This window comes from Neodiprion pinetum, chromosome 3 (assembly GCF_021155775.2).
Source record: "Neodiprion pinetum isolate iyNeoPine1 chromosome 3, iyNeoPine1.2, whole genome shotgun sequence".
NCBI classification, from domain to species: Eukaryota; Metazoa; Arthropoda; class Insecta; order Hymenoptera; family Diprionidae; genus Neodiprion; species Neodiprion pinetum.
Genome location: NC_060234.1, coordinates 8,872,464 through 8,892,810, shown reverse-complemented (window position 1 = coordinate 8,892,810; position 20,347 = coordinate 8,872,464). Strand labels below are relative to the sequence as shown.

Here is a 20,347-nt window from a genome sequence, read left to right as displayed (position 1 = left end):
ACAGACACAACCCTACCTAATCACAAATATCAAGATTATAATGTACAAAGTCACAATTACACTGTATTTTAAGCCAACGATGCCTTCAAGTCATTGCTCAGAGAAATGGCAAAGATAACAGATATAGGCGAAGGCGACTACAAAACATACTATAGGAGAATACGAAGCCAACAGGGCATAGTAGACCTTGTGTTAGATGTGTTTTTCGCCCGCCCGGACGAACAACACATATCGGTACTCTTTCACCCAGACAAGGGCGAAGCGTATACGTATTTTGGTAAAGGCATGGACGGCGAAGTGTCAAAATACATCGCCTCCGACTCAAACGCTATTTATGTAGGCAGTCAAATGTTCAAAGACGCCGTATAATTGTACACGCCAGTAGACTAAGATTAGATGTCAGAATTTATAGGTGTCGTGACATACATTACAGGAACTATGCGAACCCCAGCCATGAGGTCTGTCCTCATACTCCTCTCTGTCATTTGTTGGTTGGAGGAAACCCATGCTCTAATCGGGTACGACTGTGGCGGAGCAGCCCTAAATGTAACGACGATAAATCTACTCGACATCGATCAATGTGACCTGGAACACGACAAGACGCAAAACGAACGCACCTTTATACAGTTACTCCAACTCACAGAGTACAAGCAGGCGCAAGTTCTGCAGTGTAAGGTGGAGATTGACAGGACAGTATACCGTTGCGGCCAATTCTCGCACAACTCAGTAACCAACGGAGGGAGGAAGGCCTACCTTCCCAGAATTTCAAGGGAAGCATGCGAAACATTACATCGCACAGGCACGCTAACCCTCGGAACGCAGACGCACCTGGTAGAAATCCCGACTAATGTTACGACACTACGCGACGCCACCTTGGCCGGTAGCCTAACATCAGATGGAACCTGCCAGGGCCAATACTATAATGACGGATACGGACAGTGGGAAAGCGCTGTCGTTCAAGCAGTGATTAAGATCTCAGTCTACTCATACACAGCAAACGTAAAAATCTCCAATAATCAAATTCTGCTAAAAAGTGGAACGACGTGCCCCTTCGGGGATGGACAATGCATCGACGATGAGGGTGGCCACACGTATTGGACAACGGCCCCCCTTGACGAATGCAAATTCGATAAATATGACGTACTGTATACGGGGTACGCTGACCGAACAAACGCAACAGACTCACCAACCGTATATTCCCTACAAACAGGCGACACGACATTCGCGCATATGGAAAGGTCCCGAGCCACCATTTGTGGATACAAAATTATAAACACAGAACATCCCCGTCTCTTCATCTTCGAGACTAACCCCACACAGGTCTTCAAGCAGCGATCGAAACTAGCAGTATCGAACATAGATATCTTCTCATACATAAACTCGAAGTTTATCTACGTCGAGAAACACATCAGGACTCAAACCACCAGCTTGTACAGAGATGTAATCGAGCAAAAGTGTAAACTGGAGCAACAAGTGTTAAAAAACGCATTAAATCTCGCAGAGCTATCACCCGACAGTTTCGCTTTCAATCTTATGAAAGGCCCCGGTTATTTTGCAACCATAGCCGGCGAAGTAATTTACATAATGAAATGTATCCCGGTAGAGGTAGAGTTTCGCAAGACGGCGGAGTGCTACAACGACCTTCCGGTAAACCACCAGAATGAGAGTATGTTCCTGCGACCAAAGTCAAGGATCCTCGTGAAAACTGGAACAAGAAGGAGCTGTAACGAAGTCGTACCACCGATGTTCAAAGTGGAGGAAACATGGTACAAATTTACACCTAGAGCCTCCGAAGCCAAAGTACCTCAGAAACTCAAGCCTCTGACCAACATGAACTGGAAGTATAGCAACCCTGGACCTCTCGGATCGAGCGGAATATACACAGAAGAAGAACTACAAGAGCTACGCGAGCATATCATGTTCCCAGCTGAGAAGCCTGCGTTACTCGATACCATCTCCAGAGGAGCCCGAGGTGAAACCATCGGGACCGGGACAATCAACATGTACAATCTGCTAGACGAAAAGACGCTGACGCGAATAGCGAAATCAACCGCGAAAAAGTTATTCTCCGGATTCACCACCTTCGGAAGTATCGTAGGAGGAATATGGGGAATTTGGGCCGTATGGGCATTAATAAAGTTCCTGATCGATACCTGCATACACGGATACACTCTACACACCGCATACGGATGCAGTTACCACCTGATAGCTTCACTGTGGGACTCGGTGACGCATCTACTAATGCACTTGAGGGGACAAAAGAGTCATCAACCGACGACGACTGACGCCCAGGAGCAGACGGAACTGACAAATAAAATAATTGACCATGTCCCGTCACAGTCGATACACTTCCCAGAGAACCTAGATACGAATTCTGACATAGAATTAAGAAAACTCGAGGAAAGAGCGCAACAGCGAGCGAAAGATCTTAACCTGGTTTAGCAACGCCATTAAGATCTTTCTGGAAATAAACATATTTCCTTCGAATAAGGAGGGGGGTGTGACGTCCCCAGGAGAACGTCTACCATACATATATTTTTTCCTACTATTATTCCAGGACTGTTGTTCTCTCACCTCGATCATACCATCATATTATAACATACACCTACATTACACCTAAGTTATAAGCATGTATCATAAGCAAAGGGCAAAGCAACATGGCGAACCCGTCAGAAAGCACCAGGCAACAAGCCGTATCCACAGTCATGCCAAGTAGTAAAAGGCCGCCATCTTGGCTTGCTCTACTCATCGTATACATATATACTTGCCTTATTACACTATTAGAAATACATATATACTTACATCGTATACAACATACTTGCCTTACTACACTATTAGAAATATACGAATAATAAAATGAATAAGATACAATAAATAATCATAGGGACTTACCCACAAATGTAATATAACCATATACATGTTATACAAAGGAGTACACGTCATCGTCGCGCAAAGGGAAACCTTATCCCTGCACTTACAATACGCCTTCAGCAGGCCTACGTGACATTCTGCACGTTCAGCGCCCGACCACGTGCACTTCTTAGAAATATCCACTATCTCTAGAATAAATAAATAACTATAAGCAGAGCGGCCAGCGGGACCCGAAACACTTAAACAAAGGTTCATAGGCGAACCCGAACATAAACACCCGCTGAGCGTTCGTTCAAATTAAGATAAGATTTTGCGTAGTTAAGATTACACCCTAGACTAAACATTCCCGAACTCCGATACCATAAACAGACGGAAGTAATAAATCGTTCAAGTACTGAAAAACACTTAAGTAGAAACATCGACGCGACGATCCGATACCCGAGGAGGAACTGAGGCAAACAATCCCAGCCCCGGCCTACGGACCGACGCTCGACGCAGAACAAAGGCCAAGGGTCGAGCGGAGAAACCTGTTTTACTCAACCGTCATGAACAAAAGTGAAAGCCAGATCCGCACTTAGCCAGGGACCGGCTTAGCTATACAACAGGGTCATAAAACAGAGACCCTCACAGCATGACGTCAGGCCCATCACGTGCAAACGAACACGTGCAAGCGAGTAGGCAGCGACAGGTCGGCGCCGGACCCCGAACACGTGCAAGCAAACAGGCAGCGACAGGCCGACGCCGGACCTAACGGGACTACGCCAACAAAGGACCGCATTCCAACACTCTGACGTCACGCGCGCCTACGTGACACCGAGCGCGTAGAGGCGGGACAACTGCGCGCGCACCACAGCCCCGCGCATGCGCACCAGCACGCCCAGCAGCCGAGACGGTTGACGCCGCAGACTCAGGACGTCACTTCTTATCCGCGCTTCAAGCTGAACAGTCAAGTTCTAGTAAAGCTCCTCAAGCCAAATAATTAACTTGTACGTTTAGGACTTGCACAAATTCGCTAACAGCTTAGCGCTCTGCTTTACGTTAAACATTAGTTATACGCGTCTAGTATATTAACCATTGTACCTTTTGCTGATTTGATTGTAACAATATATCGAAACACAAAGATTTAATTCAACGAGTATTCATTTCTTTGCATCCTAAAACTAGAGTCAGTGAATCCTCCAAGATAATTCCCCTTTTACCTCGTTTAACATTGGTCGTTAGCGGAGACGCTGACATAATTAAGCTTGCAAAACTAGCTTTTCCAACGTTAATTAATCCTTACACCCTTTCCTCCATCGGTAGATGTCAAAGTCCAGCAAACGTCAAAACTGTAAGAATAGACATCGCGCAGGCCGACGACTGCGAGCTAAGAAACAAGCTGCATTACAAGCTAGAGTCAAACGCATTCATAGCCGCTTAGAGATCCTTCTGATCTATACTCGAACCAGTTCCAACGAAGAATCGGGCACCTTCTCATCGAATACGTCCAGCCATCCCAAGGTTGACCACCCGTTTTCTACTCACGGAGTAGAGCGAGAAGTAATACAGACGATTACGAGAATCAACGAGGGGCTGCTGTACGAGCAGGTCGACATCAGTCGGAAGCTATTCCCGGTGCCGCACGTATACGACTGGGTAGAAGAACCTGAAATCATCGACTTGGACTCAGAACCAGAGATCATCTTCCTCGATTAAAGGTAGGACGCTCTTTACGTTACCCCATATCTCCCTACACGTCGAATATAATCCATAGCGGGGGCCCGGGTCCCTCAAATAAAACAGGGCTCCGTTATTTCAGTGTCGCGCCGCGTACGTCAACGATAAGAATTGTTTTTTTTTGTTGATTAGTGCGTCTGGGACGTCACAGGAATAAAATTTATGGTGGCAGCGGTGGGATTCGTTAAAAATTGATTTTGTAAAGCCAAATTCAACTAAGATTAATCGGTAGAGTTATTAAAGACGAGACCCGCAAAAGTAGGAAAAACAGTGAACCGAATTTCGCATTACACACGTAACGGGAGTAGCAAATAAACTCACCTAAGCCGTAAAGAACGCGATCGGGACGAACGAATAACTACAGACGGGATCGTGAAATAACGCTCGACATTAGCAATAAAAAAAGCGAATACCACGGGGACTCCACACGCTTGCGATTATTTTCATAAATAGGGAAAAGATTCATACGCGAAATTAACATGCCGATCGAAACCAGAACTGGTAGTAAGAAGGCAAGCGGTGCGTCAGCAGATGACAGCCTACAGCTTAAGTACACAGAAACCGATGTAGAATTTATAAAGCAGGAGGTATCTAACAAAGAAACGAGGCTCCAAAAGGAAAAGGAAGCGTTAGATGAACGACAGGCAGAAATGGATAGGAAGTCGAGACATCTTAGCGAACAGTTTAAACAGCAAGAAGCTGAATTAGAAAAGAAACAACGCGCCATAGAATCGAGTAAAGACTCGAGTTTAAGCGACGACGTTCAAAAGAAACTAGCTAGGCTTGCCGAACTCGAGGCAAAAGAAATCGCGAACGCGAAAGCAAAAACGCAGCGGAACAACCCACACGAGGATTCCGCGCAAGACGTAAAATACCCTACACAGCCAACGAAAGGCACAGTAGACGACTTAAAATATCCTACGCAGTCCAAACTGGGCAAGGTAGACGACTTCAAATATCCTGCGCAGCTCTCCGCGAGCATGGCAGATGACAAAATTAGGGACACTAACGAAGCGCCGGGCCGTTCAAAACTGGATGAACCGCGGTTAGGTCCTACGGAGGACACAAAGCTGTCCGAACTTCTCCGGAAAAAGGCGGAAATTGATCGAGAAGTACAACTCCTCGTAGCTCAAAATTCACGCGGCACGGATAAGGCGGTAACCGAAAACGCAGAAATAGCCACAGACACTACATTTAGGGAACCCGGTCCAGCGTGCACGCGAAGAAAAGACGAGTTAAGGCTTGAAGCAGAAATCCTGCACTTTAAGAAGAAAGCAGAAAGGAAAAAGGGCGACTTAAGAAAATCATTGGCGACCCATAAACCTAATCTCGTGGACAGTCAGCGCACTGATCCACTCAACAAAGGAGCAATCAGTAGAAACGCTCTAAATCAGAATTTAGAAAGCGATCATGTTTCGATAAAATCAGTAGTATCCGTCCCCACCGACGACGAAGAGCTGAATCTAGAAGCAGAAGCTTTAACTAGGGAGGCGTTAATTAGACGTATCCAGAGAGAAAATCGCGAGAAACTTAAAATTTTACGCGGAGGAATCACAGGACCGAACCTGGGACCTCAGGAATTAGGAGAGCCAGGCGCACCGGAAGAACTAGTTCTTGACAAAGATCTAGAAATACAATTACGCGAGCAGGAAATCTGGGAGCGCGAGTTAGATTTACAGGAACAGGAGCTCGCGTACCAAGCCGCGCAAGCTGATCCGTTCCGGGAGAGGAGGAGGAAACTGGCCGAACGCGAAGAGCAATTAAAAAAAAGGGAGCAGGCCCTGAAAGACAAAATCTCAGGAACCACCCGCCCCCAAATCATTAATACCGTACAACCAGCCATTTCTCCTACTCTGCCGTTGGCGGAGCAGTCTATATCAGTTGAAGACGCTCTTGCGGTAGTTCCAAAATTCGATGGAAAGAATATCACTGTGATGCAATTCAATCGGGCGTGTAAAAGAGCACTCGAGATGGTAGCACCCAGCCTAGAGGGATACCTTACGCGTCTTATCAGGAGCAAGCTCGCCGACCGAGCGTACGCCGTGATAGAAGACGAGAATTTTGCAACTCTGCAGGGACTTCTAGATAAACTCACGGAAGTTTTCGCGCCTATCAGATCCGCGAATCACTACCGTGGTGAACTTGGTCAGTTATACAAACACAGTGACGAACATGTATTAGATTATATAGGGAGAACCCGCGATATAAAAACAGGGTTGATAGAGGCGGAAAGGAGAAAGAACCGCGAATTAACTAAATCCGAAATAATCAGGCTAGACGAGGAAGTTTTAGAGGCATTCATCGGCGGATTGCCGAGCGACTGCCGGAACGCGGTACTAATCAAGGGATATTCCAACTTGAAAACAGCTTACGAAAGAGCCATAGATGCCAGTAAGGCGTTGGAATTAGATAAAGATCGGGCCAGGAACCGTGGCGTAAGCAGGGCCGAGGGAAACAGCGCGGAGCCGTGCAAACACTGCGGGCGTAACAATCACGCGACCGACCAATGTAGAGCAATTAGGAGACCCGCGGCAAACAGGTCCGTGGAGAGCAAGGAATCATGCACGCTGTGCGGGCGATCAACCCACAGCACAGCCAACTGCTATAAAAATAAACCACCGTCAAACCAACAATCAAATGCGCGAAACACAAACGTGATTGAGTGCAGCTATTGTAAAAATATAGGACATTCTTATAGCGAATGCCGTAAACGCAAGTACAACGAGGCAGTTAATAGGAACAACTCGGGAAACGGAGCAGGGCCCTCGCGAGTACAAGCAACCCCCGAGTAACAAGGGCCAATGCTTTAAAGACCGAAGAGGCGGAAGCAGGTCCGTCTGTCTCTATTTAAAAGGGAGAATTCCCACAGTAAACTTAAACTCAAAAGACATAAAAACAGCAGTAAATTTTATGATAGACACAGGAGCAGAGGCTAACATTGTTAAGGCCTCCAATATAAAAGACTTTCGCAGGGTAAATCCCAAAAGGCGTATCACAATAATAGGTATAGGAGACGTCCCGCACTATAGCTCAGGAGCCACAGAATTAGAAATGTTCGGCTTTAAAACAGACTTTCATGTAGTCGAGAACACTTTCCCTATAAAAAGCGACGGTATCCTAGGGTCAGCCTTCCTTACACAGTTCGAAGCAAAAGTTAATTACGCGGATCAGTGCCTTGAGGTGTTGAACGAATCGGTTTATTTCAACGACCGAGAAACCGTCCTCGTGCCGAAGCGCACAAACGTAGCCTTTCCAATCAAAATTAGTGAGAACAGCATCAAGGAGGGATACGTTCCCCTTTTGGATAGCTGCGAAGGAGTCTACATAGGGAATGCTACTGTTAAAGACAACGGGGGCAGGGCAACTATTCGCGCGGTAAATACCACAGAGGACAAGCTCATAATAGTCCCTACTGTGGAATTGCTGGACACAAGCGAGGCGATACCGTTAGACAAGACCGAACACGTTAGTATAAACAAATGCTCAATAACCGACGTTACCGACTCCGACGAAAAATTCTCCAGACGCTCCGAAATCATTACAAATTTGCTGAGACTAGATCACCTTAACGACGAGGAGAAAGACAGCGTCGCTAGACTAGTCCGAGAAAACGCGGATGTCTTCCATTTACCAGATGACAAGCTTAGATACACTAGCGTCATGAAACACAAAATAGCCACGACTGACGACTTACCTGTGCACACGAAACAGTACAGATTCCCACCCGTCCACAAGGACGAGATAGCCAGGCAGGTTAGTGAAATGGAGCAAAATGGAGTGATCAAACCATCAGTATCACCCTATAGCTCTCCTTTGTGGATCGTACCGAAAAAGGCCGATTCAAAAGGGAATAAGAGATGGCGAATCGTTATAGATTATCGAAAGTTAAACGAGAAGACAATAGGCGACGCTTACCCGTTGCCTAACATAACCGAGATCCTCGATCAACTAGGGAACGCTCGCTACTTCTCGGTGTTTGATTTAGCATCAGGTTTTCACCAGATACAGATGGACGAGAAGGACGCTTGTAAAACCGCCTTCTCGACGCCACATGGGCACTACGAGTTTACTCGTATGCCATTCGGATTAAAAAATGCGCCAGCCACATTCCAGAGGCTAATGGACCAGGTGCTGCTAGGATCGCAGGGGATAGAGTTGTTCGTGTATTTAGACGACATCGTAATCTATGCTTCTACCTTAGAAGAGCACGAACGCAAAGTCACGCGACTGATGAGTAAGCTACGAAAAGCAAACCTGGCCCTTCAGCCGGATAAATGTGAATTTCTTAGGCTTGAAGTTACCTACCTAGGACACGTGATTAGTGATGTAGGGGTAGAACCGGATCCGAAAAAAATCGAATCTGTAAAAAGGTTGCCGGCACCCAAAAACCCAAAAAACGTCAAACAGTTCCTAGGTTTAGCAGGGTATTATAGACGGTTTATACCAGGGTTTTCGAAGATCGCGAAACCACTCACTAACTTACTCAAAAAGGGGGAAAGTTTTGTATGGGAGGAACAGCATCAATCAGCCTTTGAATTCTTGCGTGATAAGTTATGCGAAAAATCAATCTTGCAATACCCTGACTTCGAGCGACCTTTTCTAGTCACGACGGACGCGTCCGGTTATGCGATCGGGGGTGTCCTGAGTCAAGGAGAAGTAGGGAAAGACCTACCAATATCATATGTGTCTCGAGTATTAACGTCAGCGGAAAGGAATTATTCCACCTTTGAAAAGGAATTGCTAGCAGTGGTTTGGTGCGTAAACTATTTTAGGCCATACCTCTACGGTAGGGAATTCACTGTGATATCAGATCAAAAAGCTTTGTCCTGGTTTCACAAGAACAAAAATCCGTGCGCGCGGCTCGTTAGGTGGAAAACCCTCCTTGCCGAATTCCAGTGCACAATAAAATACAAAGAAGGGCGTGCCAACACGAATGCCGACGCCCTTTCCAGAAACCCAGTCGACAATACAGATCCAGCCCCGTTGGATCCTGAACTCGCGACAATACAAACGTTAGAACTAGACACGACGGACGAAATCGACACCACGAATGAAGATATTTTTGAGCTACCTCCGGTCACGACAGAAGTGACAGGAAACCTATTTACCGCAGACGAAAATTTCTCACTGGTGCATTGCGTGGCCGAGGACCTGCATATGGGAGCCGGCATCGCAGTGCAATTCCGGGAGAAATTCGGGAGACTTGACGAACTGAAGGAACAGAACGCCAAGGTAGGTGAAGTGGCTCAACTTCAGGTGAGCAGGCGTTTTGTCTACTATCTAATAACCAAAAAACGTAGCAACGACAAGCCTACGCTTAAAAATCTAGAAAAGGCTCTGATCCAACTCAGGCGTACTTGTAAAAGAAACGCAGATTACCGCCTCGCGATGCCCAGGATAGGTTGTGGTCTTGACAAACTATCCTGGAAGACCGTAATAAAATTAATCAATAAAGTTTTCAAGCAACCGTTCAAAATACTTATATACGCGTTGCCTCCACCCAATGTTGAGACCACTGAGCCTGCCCCGACGGACAATCGGGAGAGCTCGCCTTTAGGGCAGTTCGGAAACGATCCGCCCCAATACCAGAGTACGGGTTTAGACCCCATAGTCGAGACAATGGAGCAAGAGAATGCGGGGCACACTAGTAGAACTACCCTTCGGGAAACATCTATAGGTTTAGAAGACAGGGACAAGGCCCTCGACATAACAAGCCAGGACACCCCTGTAAAATATCAGGCAAGCGACGCCGACGAAGATTCAGACTCGGGCTCTGAACACGGCGACGAGCGCCAGCACATCGACAGTGACATTAGCGATTCCGACGAGATTATAGAACATGGTTCGCAGCCTTATGAGCTCGCCACAGATCCCGAACTAAGAATTACTAGGAGCAAAGAAAGTTTGTCGACTCACAAGGGAAATGTGGTCTGCTTCGTGTCGCAGCAGGGTGAGCCAGTAGACCGCGGAGCGCAGGACCTGTTCAATAAACTCAAGATGCCCAAATTAGAAGACTTAGCGCTAGGTAGGGCTAGGTTAGTACAAAGAGATAACAGAAATATTATCTTTCTACCAATCAAAGAATCAGTCAAAAGAAGCCTCGATAGAGAAATACTCAAAGAAGCTCTGGCATCCCTGTTAGATGTCGTTTTGGAAATAGAATTAGCAGAGATTGCGTTAGCCAGAACAGCCTTTATAGATAACGTTACGTGGAAGGAAATCTTAAACAGAGTCAAAGTCATACTTAGCGATTGCCCTTGCACATTAACTATCTATGAGGATCTAATTCAAACACCGGCGGAGGAACTTAGGGCCGGAATTATCCAGGAGAACCACGAATCTGCGTTAGGGGGACACAAAGGTGTAACCAAAACCTACCGTAGGATTAGGCAGAAATATGCTTGGCCGAACATGAAGCGCCAAGTACAGGACTACGTAGGCAAGTGTTGGCAGTGTGCCGCCAGGAAGCTCACGCGCGTGAAGCACAAACAACCCATGGTGATAACCGACACTCCCGACGCCGCCTTCGAAAAGATTTCAATGGACGTCGTGGGCCCTCTGCCCATTACGAAACGAGGAAATGGTCACATCCTAACAATTCAGGACCTCCTCACAAAATACTCTTTAGCAATTCCTTTAAAAGAAACCGACTCGGTTGCGATAGCCGACGGTTTAGTAAAAAACTTCATATGCATCTACGGCGCACCCCGGCACATCCTTACAGATCAGAGCGCCAACTTGACCAGCTCGCTGATAAAAGCAATTGCAAAACGATTTAGAATAGCACAGAATAGGACCACAGCTTTCCACCCGCAGTCGAACGGATCGATAGAAAGGTCACATCATGTTCTCATCGAGTATTTGAAACAATTCGTCACAGACAAAAATGATTGGGACGAGTGGTTAGAGCTGGCCATGTTTTCCTATAACACCAGCATACATGAAAGCACTAGGTTCTCACCATACGAGCTAGTATTCGGCCGAGAGGCAAGAGTGCCCTCGAATTACGCAGCTATAGAGGCTGTATCAGATAGAACATACGAAAGCTATCTGCTGGACCTATGTAAGAACCTTCATGAGATACAGACTCTAGCAGCCGAAAACTTAGTTCAAGCGAAACACAAATACAAACATTATTATGACAACAAGATTAAGTTGCTACAATTAAAGACAGGAGATCTAGTGTTCCTCTTAAAGGAACCTAGAAAAAATAAATTCGCTGACCATTACACAGGTCCACATGAGGTAATAGAAGTCCTTCCAAATAATAATGTCAAAATCCTTGTCGACGGTAGAGCTAGGGTGGTCCACCTGGACAAACTTAAAAAGGCAAAGGCTTAACCGCACCTACCCTTATTATTCTGTCCACAGGAACCACTAGTAACTAAGAACAGAATAGTATAATGAAGCTCCCAGCTAACGAGGAGGACGACAACCTTGAGGTAGTTTTCGTAGAGAAACCACAGACACAACCCTACCTAATCACAAATATCAAGATTATAATGTACAAAGTCACAATTACACTGTATTTTAAGCCAACGATGCCTTCAAGTCATTGCTCAGAGAAATGGCAAAGATAACAGATATAGGCGAAGGCGACTACAAAACATACTATAGGAGAATACGAAGCCAACAGGGCATAGTAGACCTTGTGTTAGATGTGTTTTTCGCCCGCCCGGACGAACAACACATATCGGTACTCTTTCACCCAGACAAGGGCGAAGCGTATACGTATTTTGGTAAAGGCATGGACGGCGAAGTGTCAAAATACATCGCCTCCGACTCAAACGCTATTTATGTAGGCAGTCAAATGTTCAAAGACGCCGTATAATTGTACACGCCAGTAGACTAAGATTAGATGTCAGAATTTATAGGTGTCGTGACATACATTACAGGAACTATGCGAACCCCAGCCATGAGGTCTGTCCTCATACTCCTCTCTGTCATTTGTTGGTTGGAGGAAACCCATGCTCTAATCGGGTACGACTGTGGCGGAGCAGCCCTAAATGTAACGACGATAAATCTACTCGACATCGATCAATGTGACCTGGAACACGACAAGACGCAAAACGAACGCACCTTTATACAGTTACTCCAACTCACAGAGTACAAGCAGGCGCAAGTTCTGCAGTGTAAGGTGGAGATTGACAGGACAGTATACCGTTGCGGCCAATTCTCGCACAACTCAGTAACCAACGGAGGGAGGAAGGCCTACCTTCCCAGAATTTCAAGGGAAGCATGCGAAACATTACATCGCACAGGCACGCTAACCCTCGGAACGCAGACGCACCTGGTAGAAATCCCGACTAATGTTACGACACTACGCGACGCCACCTTGGCCGGTAGCCTAACATCAGATGGAACCTGCCAGGGCCAATACTATAATGACGGATACGGACAGTGGGAAAGCGCTGTCGTTCAAGCAGTGATTAAGATCTCAGTCTACTCATACACAGCAAACGTAAAAATCTCCAATAATCAAATTCTGCTAAAAAGTGGAACGACGTGCCCCTTCGGGGATGGACAATGCATCGACGATGAGGGTGGCCACACGTATTGGACAACGGCCCCCCTTGACGAATGCAAATTCGATAAATATGACGTACTGTATACGGGGTACGCTGACCGAACAAACGCAACAGACTCACCAACCGTATATTCCCTACAAACAGGCGACACGACATTCGCGCATATGGAAAGGTCCCGAGCCACCATTTGTGGATACAAAATTATAAACACAGAACATCCCCGTCTCTTCATCTTCGAGACTAACCCCACACAGGTCTTCAAGCAGCGATCGAAACTAGCAGTATCGAACATAGATATCTTCTCATACATAAACTCGAAGTTTATCTACGTCGAGAAACACATCAGGACTCAAACCACCAGCTTGTACAGAGATGTAATCGAGCAAAAGTGTAAACTGGAGCAACAAGTGTTAAAAAACGCATTAAATCTCGCAGAGCTATCACCCGACAGTTTCGCTTTCAATCTTATGAAAGGCCCCGGTTATTTTGCAACCATAGCCGGCGAAGTAATTTACATAATGAAATGTATCCCGGTAGAGGTAGAGTTTCGCAAGACGGCGGAGTGCTACAACGACCTTCCGGTAAACCACCAGAATGAGAGTATGTTCCTGCGACCAAAGTCAAGGATCCTCGTGAAAACTGGAACAAGAAGGAGCTGTAACGAAGTCGTACCACCGATGTTCAAAGTGGAGGAAACATGGTACAAATTTACACCTAGAGCCTCCGAAGCCAAAGTACCTCAGAAACTCAAGCCTCTGACCAACATGAACTGGAAGTATAGCAACCCTGGACCTCTCGGATCGAGCGGAATATACACAGAAGAAGAACTACAAGAGCTACGCGAGCATATCATGTTCCCAGCTGAGAAGCCTGCGTTACTCGATACCATCTCCAGAGGAGCCCGAGGTGAAACCATCGGGACCGGGACAATCAACATGTACAATCTGCTAGACGAAAAGACGCTGACGCGAATAGCGAAATCAACCGCGAAAAAGTTATTCTCCGGATTCACCACCTTCGGAAGTATCGTAGGAGGAATATGGGGAATTTGGGCCGTATGGGCATTAATAAAGTTCCTGATCGATACCTGCATACACGGATACACTCTACACACCGCATACGGATGCAGTTACCACCTGATAGCTTCACTGTGGGACTCGGTGACGCATCTACTAATGCACTTGAGGGGACAAAAGAGTCATCAACCGACGACGACTGACGCCCAGGAGCAGACGGAACTGACAAATAAAATAATTGACCATGTCCCGTCACAGTCGATACACTTCCCAGAGAACCTAGATACGAATTCTGACATAGAATTAAGAAAACTCGAGGAAAGAGCGCAACAGCGAGCGAAAGATCTTAACCTGGTTTAGCAACGCCATTAAGATCTTTCTGGAAATAAACATATTTCCTTCGAATAAGGAGGGGGGTGTGACGTCCCCAGGAGAACGTCTACCATACATATATTTTTTCCTACTATTATTCCAGGACTGTTGTTCTCTCACCTCGATCATACCATCATATTATAACATACACCTACATTACACCTAAGTTATAAGCATGTATCATAAGCAAAGGGCAAAGCAACATGGCGAACCCGTCAGAAAGCACCAGGCAACAAGCCGTATCCACAGTCATGCCAAGTAGTAAAAGGCCGCCATCTTGGCTTGCTCTACTCATCGTATACATATATACTTGCCTTATTACACTATTAGAAATACATATATACTTACATCGTATACAACATACTTGCCTTACTACACTATTAGAAATATACGAATAATAAAATGAATAAGATACAATAAATAATCATAGGGACTTACCCACAAATGTAATATAACCATATACATGTTATACAAAGGAGTACACGTCATCGTCGCGCAAAGGGAAACCTTATCCCTGCACTTACAATACGCCTTCAGCAGGCCTACGTGACATTCTGCACGTTCAGCGCCCGACCACGTGCACTTCTTAGAAATATCCACTATCTCTAGAATAAATAAATAACTATAAGCAGAGCGGCCAGCGGGACCCGAAACACTTAAACAAAGGTTCATAGGCGAACCCGAACATAAACACCCGCTGAGCGTTCGTTCAAATTAAGATAAGATTTTGCGTAGTTAAGATTACACCCTAGACTAAACATTCCCGAACTCCGATACCATAAACAGACGGAAGTAATAAATCGTTCAAGTACTGAAAAACACTTAAGTAGAAACATCGACGCGACGATCCGATACCCGAGGAGGAACTGAGGCAAACAATCCCAGCCCCGGCCTACGGACCGACGCTCGACGCAGAACAAAGGCCAAGGGTCGAGCGGAGAAACCTGTTTTACTCAACCGTCATGAACAAAAGTGAAAGCCAGATCCGCACTTAGCCAGGGACCGGCTTAGCTATACAACAGGGTCATAAAACAGAGACCCTCACAGCATGACGTCAGGCCCATCACGTGCAAACGAACACGTGCAAGCGAGTAGGCAGCGACAGGTCGGCGCCGGACCCCGAACACGTGCAAGCAAACAGGCAGCGACAGGCCGACGCCGGACCTAACGGGACTACGCCAACAAAGGACCGCATTCCAACACTCTGACGTCACGCGCGCCTACGTGACACCGAGCGCGTAGAGGCGGGACAACTGCGCGCGCACCACAGCCCCGCGCATGCGCACCAGCACGCCCAGCAGCCGAGACGGTTGACGCCGCAGACTCAGGACGTCACTTCTTATCCGCGCTTCAAGCTGAACAGTCAAGTTCTAGTAAAGCTCCTCAAGCCAAATAATTAACTTGTACGTTTAGGACTTGCACAAATTCGCTAACAGCTTAGCGCTCTGCTTTACGTTAAACATTAGTTATACGCGTCTAGTATATTAACCATTGTACCTTTTGCTGATTTGATTGTAACAATATATCGAAACACAAAGATTTAATTCAACGAGTATTCATTTCTTTGCATCCTAAAACTAGAGTCAGTGAATCCTCCAAGATAATTCCCCTTTTACCTCGTTTAACATTGGTCGTTAGCGGAGACGCTGACATAATTAAGCTTGCAAAACTAGCTTTTCCAACGTTAATTAATCCTTACACCCTTTCCTCCATCGGTAGATGTCAAAGTCCAGCAAACGTCAAAACTGTAAGAATAGACATCGCGCAGGCCGACGACTGCGAGCTAAGAAACAAGCTGCATTACAAGCTAGAGTCAAACGCATTCATAGCCGCTTAGAGATCCTTCTGATCTATACTCGAACCAGTTCCAACGAAGAATCGGGCACCTTCTCATCGAATACGTCCAGCCATCCCAAGGTTGACCACCCGTTTTCTACTCACGGAGTAGAGCGAGAAGTAATACAGACGATTACGAGAATCAACGAGGGGCTGCTGTACGAGCAGGTCGACATCAGTCGGAAGCTATTCCCGGTGCCGCACGTATACGACTGGGTAGAAGAACCTGAAATCATCGACTTGGACTCAGAACCAGAGATCATCTTCCTCGATTAAAGGTAGGACGCTCTTTACGTTACCCCATATCTCCCTACACGTCGAATATAATCCATAGCGGGGGCCCGGGTCCCTCAAATAAAACAGGGCTCCGTTATTTCACTGTCGCGCCGCGTACGTCAACGATAAGAATTGTTTTTTTTTGTTGATTAGTGCGTCTGGGACGTCACAGGAATAAAATTTATGGTGGCAGCGGTGGGATTCGTTAAAAATTGATTTTGTAAAGCCAAATTCAACTAAGATTAATCGGTAGAGTTATTAAAGACGAGACCCGCAAAAGTAGGAAAAACAGTGAACCGAATTTCGCATTACACACGTAACGGGAGTAGCAAATAAACTCACCTAAGCCGTAAAGAACGCGATCGGGACGAACGAATAACTACAGACGGGATCGTGAAATAACGCTCGACATTAGCAATAAAAAAAGCGAATACCACGGGGACTCCACACGCTTGCGATTATTTTCATAAATAGGGAAAAGATTCATACGCGAAATTAACATGCCGATCGAAACCAGAACTGGTAGTAAGAAGGCAAGCGGTGCGTCAGCAGATGACAGCCTACAGCTTAAGTACACAGAAACCGATGTAGAATTTATAAAGCAGGAGGTATCTAACAAAGAAACGAGGCTCCAAAAGGAAAAGGAAGCGTTAGATGAACGACAGGCAGAAATGGATAGGAAGTCGAGACATCTTAGCGAACAGTTTAAACAGCAAGAAGCTGAATTAGAAAAGAAACAACGCGCCATAGAATCGAGTAAAGACTCGAGTTTAAGCGACGACGTTCAAAAGAAACTAGCTAGGCTTGCCGAACTCGAGGCAAAAGAAATCGCGAACGCGAAAGCAAAAACGCAGCGGAACAACCCACACGAGGATTCCGCGCAAGACGTAAAATACCCTACACAGCCAACGAAAGGCACAGTAGACGACTTAAAATATCCTACGCAGTCCAAACTGGGCAAGGTAGACGACTTCAAATATCCTGCGCAGCTCTCCGCGAGCATGGCAGATGACAAAATTAGGGACACTAACGAAGCGCCGGGCCGTTCAAAACTGGATGAACCGCGGTTAGGTCCTACGGAGGACACAAAGCTGTCCGAACTTCTCCGGAAAAAGGCGGAAATTGATCGAGAAGTACAACTCCTCGTAGCTCAAAATTCACGCGGCACGGATAAGGCGGTAACCGAAAACGCAGAAATAGCCACAGACACTACATTTAGGGAACCCGGTCCAGCGTGCACGCGAAGAAAAGACGAGTTAAGGCTTGAAGCAGAAATCCTGCACTTTAAGAAGAAAGCAGAAAGGAAAAAGGGCGACTTAAGAAAATCATTGGCGACCCATAAACCTAATCTCGTGGACAGTCAGCGCACTGATCCACTCAACAAAGGAGCAATCAGTAGAAACGCTCTAAATCAGAATTTAGAAAGCGATCATGTTTCGATAAAATCAGTAGTATCCGTCCCCACCGACGACGAAGAGCTGAATCTAGAAGCAGAAGCTTTAACTAGGGAGGCGTTAATTAGACGTATCCAGAGAGAAAATCGCGAGAAACTTAAAATTTTACGCGGAGGAATCACAGGACCGAACCTGGGACCTCAGGAATTAGGAGAGCCAGGCGCACCGGAAGAACTAGTTCTTGACAAAGATCTAGAAATACAATTACGCGAGCAGGAAATCTGGGAGCGCGAGTTAGATTTACAGGAACAGGAGCTCGCGTACCAAGCCGCGCAAGCTGATCCGTTCCGGGAGAGGAGGAGGAAACTGGCCGAACGCGAAGAGCAATTAAAAAAAAGGGAGCAGGCCCTGAAAGACAAAATCTCAGGAACCACCCGCCCCCAAATCATTAATACCGTACAACCAGCCATTTCTCCTACTCTGCCGTTGGCGGAGCAGTCTATATCAGTTGAAGACGCTCTTGCGGTAGTTCCAAAATTCGATGGAAAGAATATCACTGTGATGCAATTCAATCGGGCGTGTAAAAGAGCACTCGAGATGGTAGCACCCAGCCTAGAGGGATACCTTACGCGTCTTATCAGGAGCAAGCTCGCCGACCGAGCGTACGCCGTGATAGAAGACGAGAATTTTGCAACTCTGCAGGGACTTCTAGATAAACTCACGGAAGTTTTCGCGCCTATCAGATCCGCGAATCACTACCGTGGTGAACTTGGTCAGTTATACAAACACAGTGACGAACATGTATTAGATTATATAGGGAGAACCCGCGATATAAAAACAGGGTTGATAGAGGCGGAAAGGAGAAAGAACCGCGAATTAACTAAATCCGAAATAATCAGGCTAGACGAGGAAGTTTTAGAGGCATTCATCGGCGGATTGCCGAGCGACTGCCGGAACGCGGTACTAATCAAGGGATATTCCAACTTGAAAACAGCTTACGAAAGAGCCATAGATGCCAGTAAGGCGTTGGAATTAGATAAAGATCGGGCCAGGAACCGTGGCGTAAGCAGGGCCGAGGGAAACAGCGCGGAGCCGTGCAAACACTGCGGGCGTAACAATCACGCGACCGACCAATGTAGAGCAATTAGGAGACCCGCGGCAAACAGGTCCGTGGAGAGCAAGGAATCATGCACGCTGTGCGGGCGATCAACCCACAGCACAGCCAACTGCTATAAAAATAAACCACCGTCAAACCAACAATCAAATGCGCGAAACACAAACGTGATTGAGTGCAGCTATTGTAAAAATATAGGACATTCTTATAGCGAATGCCGTAAACGCAAGTACAACGAGGCAGTTAATAGGAACAACTCGGGAAACGGAGCAGGGCCCTCGCGAGTACAAGCAACCCCCGAGTAACAAGGGCCAATGCTTTAAAGACCGAAGAGGCGGAAGCAGGTCCGTCTGTCTCTATTTAAAAGGGAGAATTCCCACAGTAAACTTAAACTCAAAAGACATAAAAACAGCAGTAAATTTTATGATAGACACAGGAGCAGAGGCTAACATTGTTAAGGCCTCCAATATAAAAGACTTTCGCAGGGTAAATCCCAAAAGGCGTATCACAATAATAGGTATAGGAGACGTCCCGCACTATAGCTCAGGAGCCACAGAATTAGAAATGTTCGGCTTTAAAACAGACTTTCATGTAGTCGAGAACACTTTCCCTATAAAAAGCGACGGTATCCTAGGGTCAGCCTTCCTTACACAGTTCGAAGCAAAAGTTAATTACGCGGATCAGTGCCTTGAGGTGTTGAACGAATCGGTTTATTTCAACGACCGAGAAACCGTCCTCGTGCCGAAGCGCACAAACGTAGCCTTTCCAATCAAAATTAGTGAGAACAGCATCAAGGAGGGATACGTTCCCCTTTTGGATAGCTGCGAAGGAGTCTACATAGGGAATGCTACTGTTAAAGACAACGGGGGCAGGGCAACTATTCGCGCGGTAAATACCACAGAGGACAAGCTCATAATAGTCCCTACTGTGGAATTGCTGGACACAAGCGAGGCGATACCGTTAGACAAGACCGAACACGTTAGTATAAACAAATGCTCAATAACCGACGTTACCGACTCCGACGAAAAATTCTCCAGACGCTCCGAAATCATTACAAATTTGCTGAGACTAGATCACCTTAACGACGAGGAGAAAGACAGCGTCGCTAGACTAGTCCGAGAAAACGCGGATGTCTTCCATTTACCAGATGACAAGCTTAGATACACTAGCGTCATGAAACACAAAATAGCCACGACTGACGACTTACCTGTGCACACGAAACAG

At 46.3% G+C, this 20,347-nt stretch overlaps 2 protein-coding genes across 2 annotated transcripts; both read left to right on the top strand.

Annotated features, from left to right (window-relative positions):
• The first annotated feature begins 5,066 nt into the window (after positions 1-5,066).
• LOC138190523 (uncharacterized) lies at positions 5,067-7,379 on the top strand. The gene has a single exon (XM_069134033.1). It carries the CDS (start codon positions 5,067-5,069, stop codon positions 7,377-7,379), a length of 2,313 nt encoding a protein of 770 aa, XP_068990134.1.
• A 9,736-nt stretch (positions 7,380-17,115) lies between these two features.
• Positions 17,116-19,428, top strand: LOC138190522 (uncharacterized). Its single transcript, XM_069134032.1, has one exon. The coding sequence runs from the start codon at positions 17,116-17,118 to the stop codon at positions 19,426-19,428; it is 2,313 nt and encodes a 770-aa protein (XP_068990133.1).
• Positions 19,429-20,347: the final 919 nt, after the last annotated feature.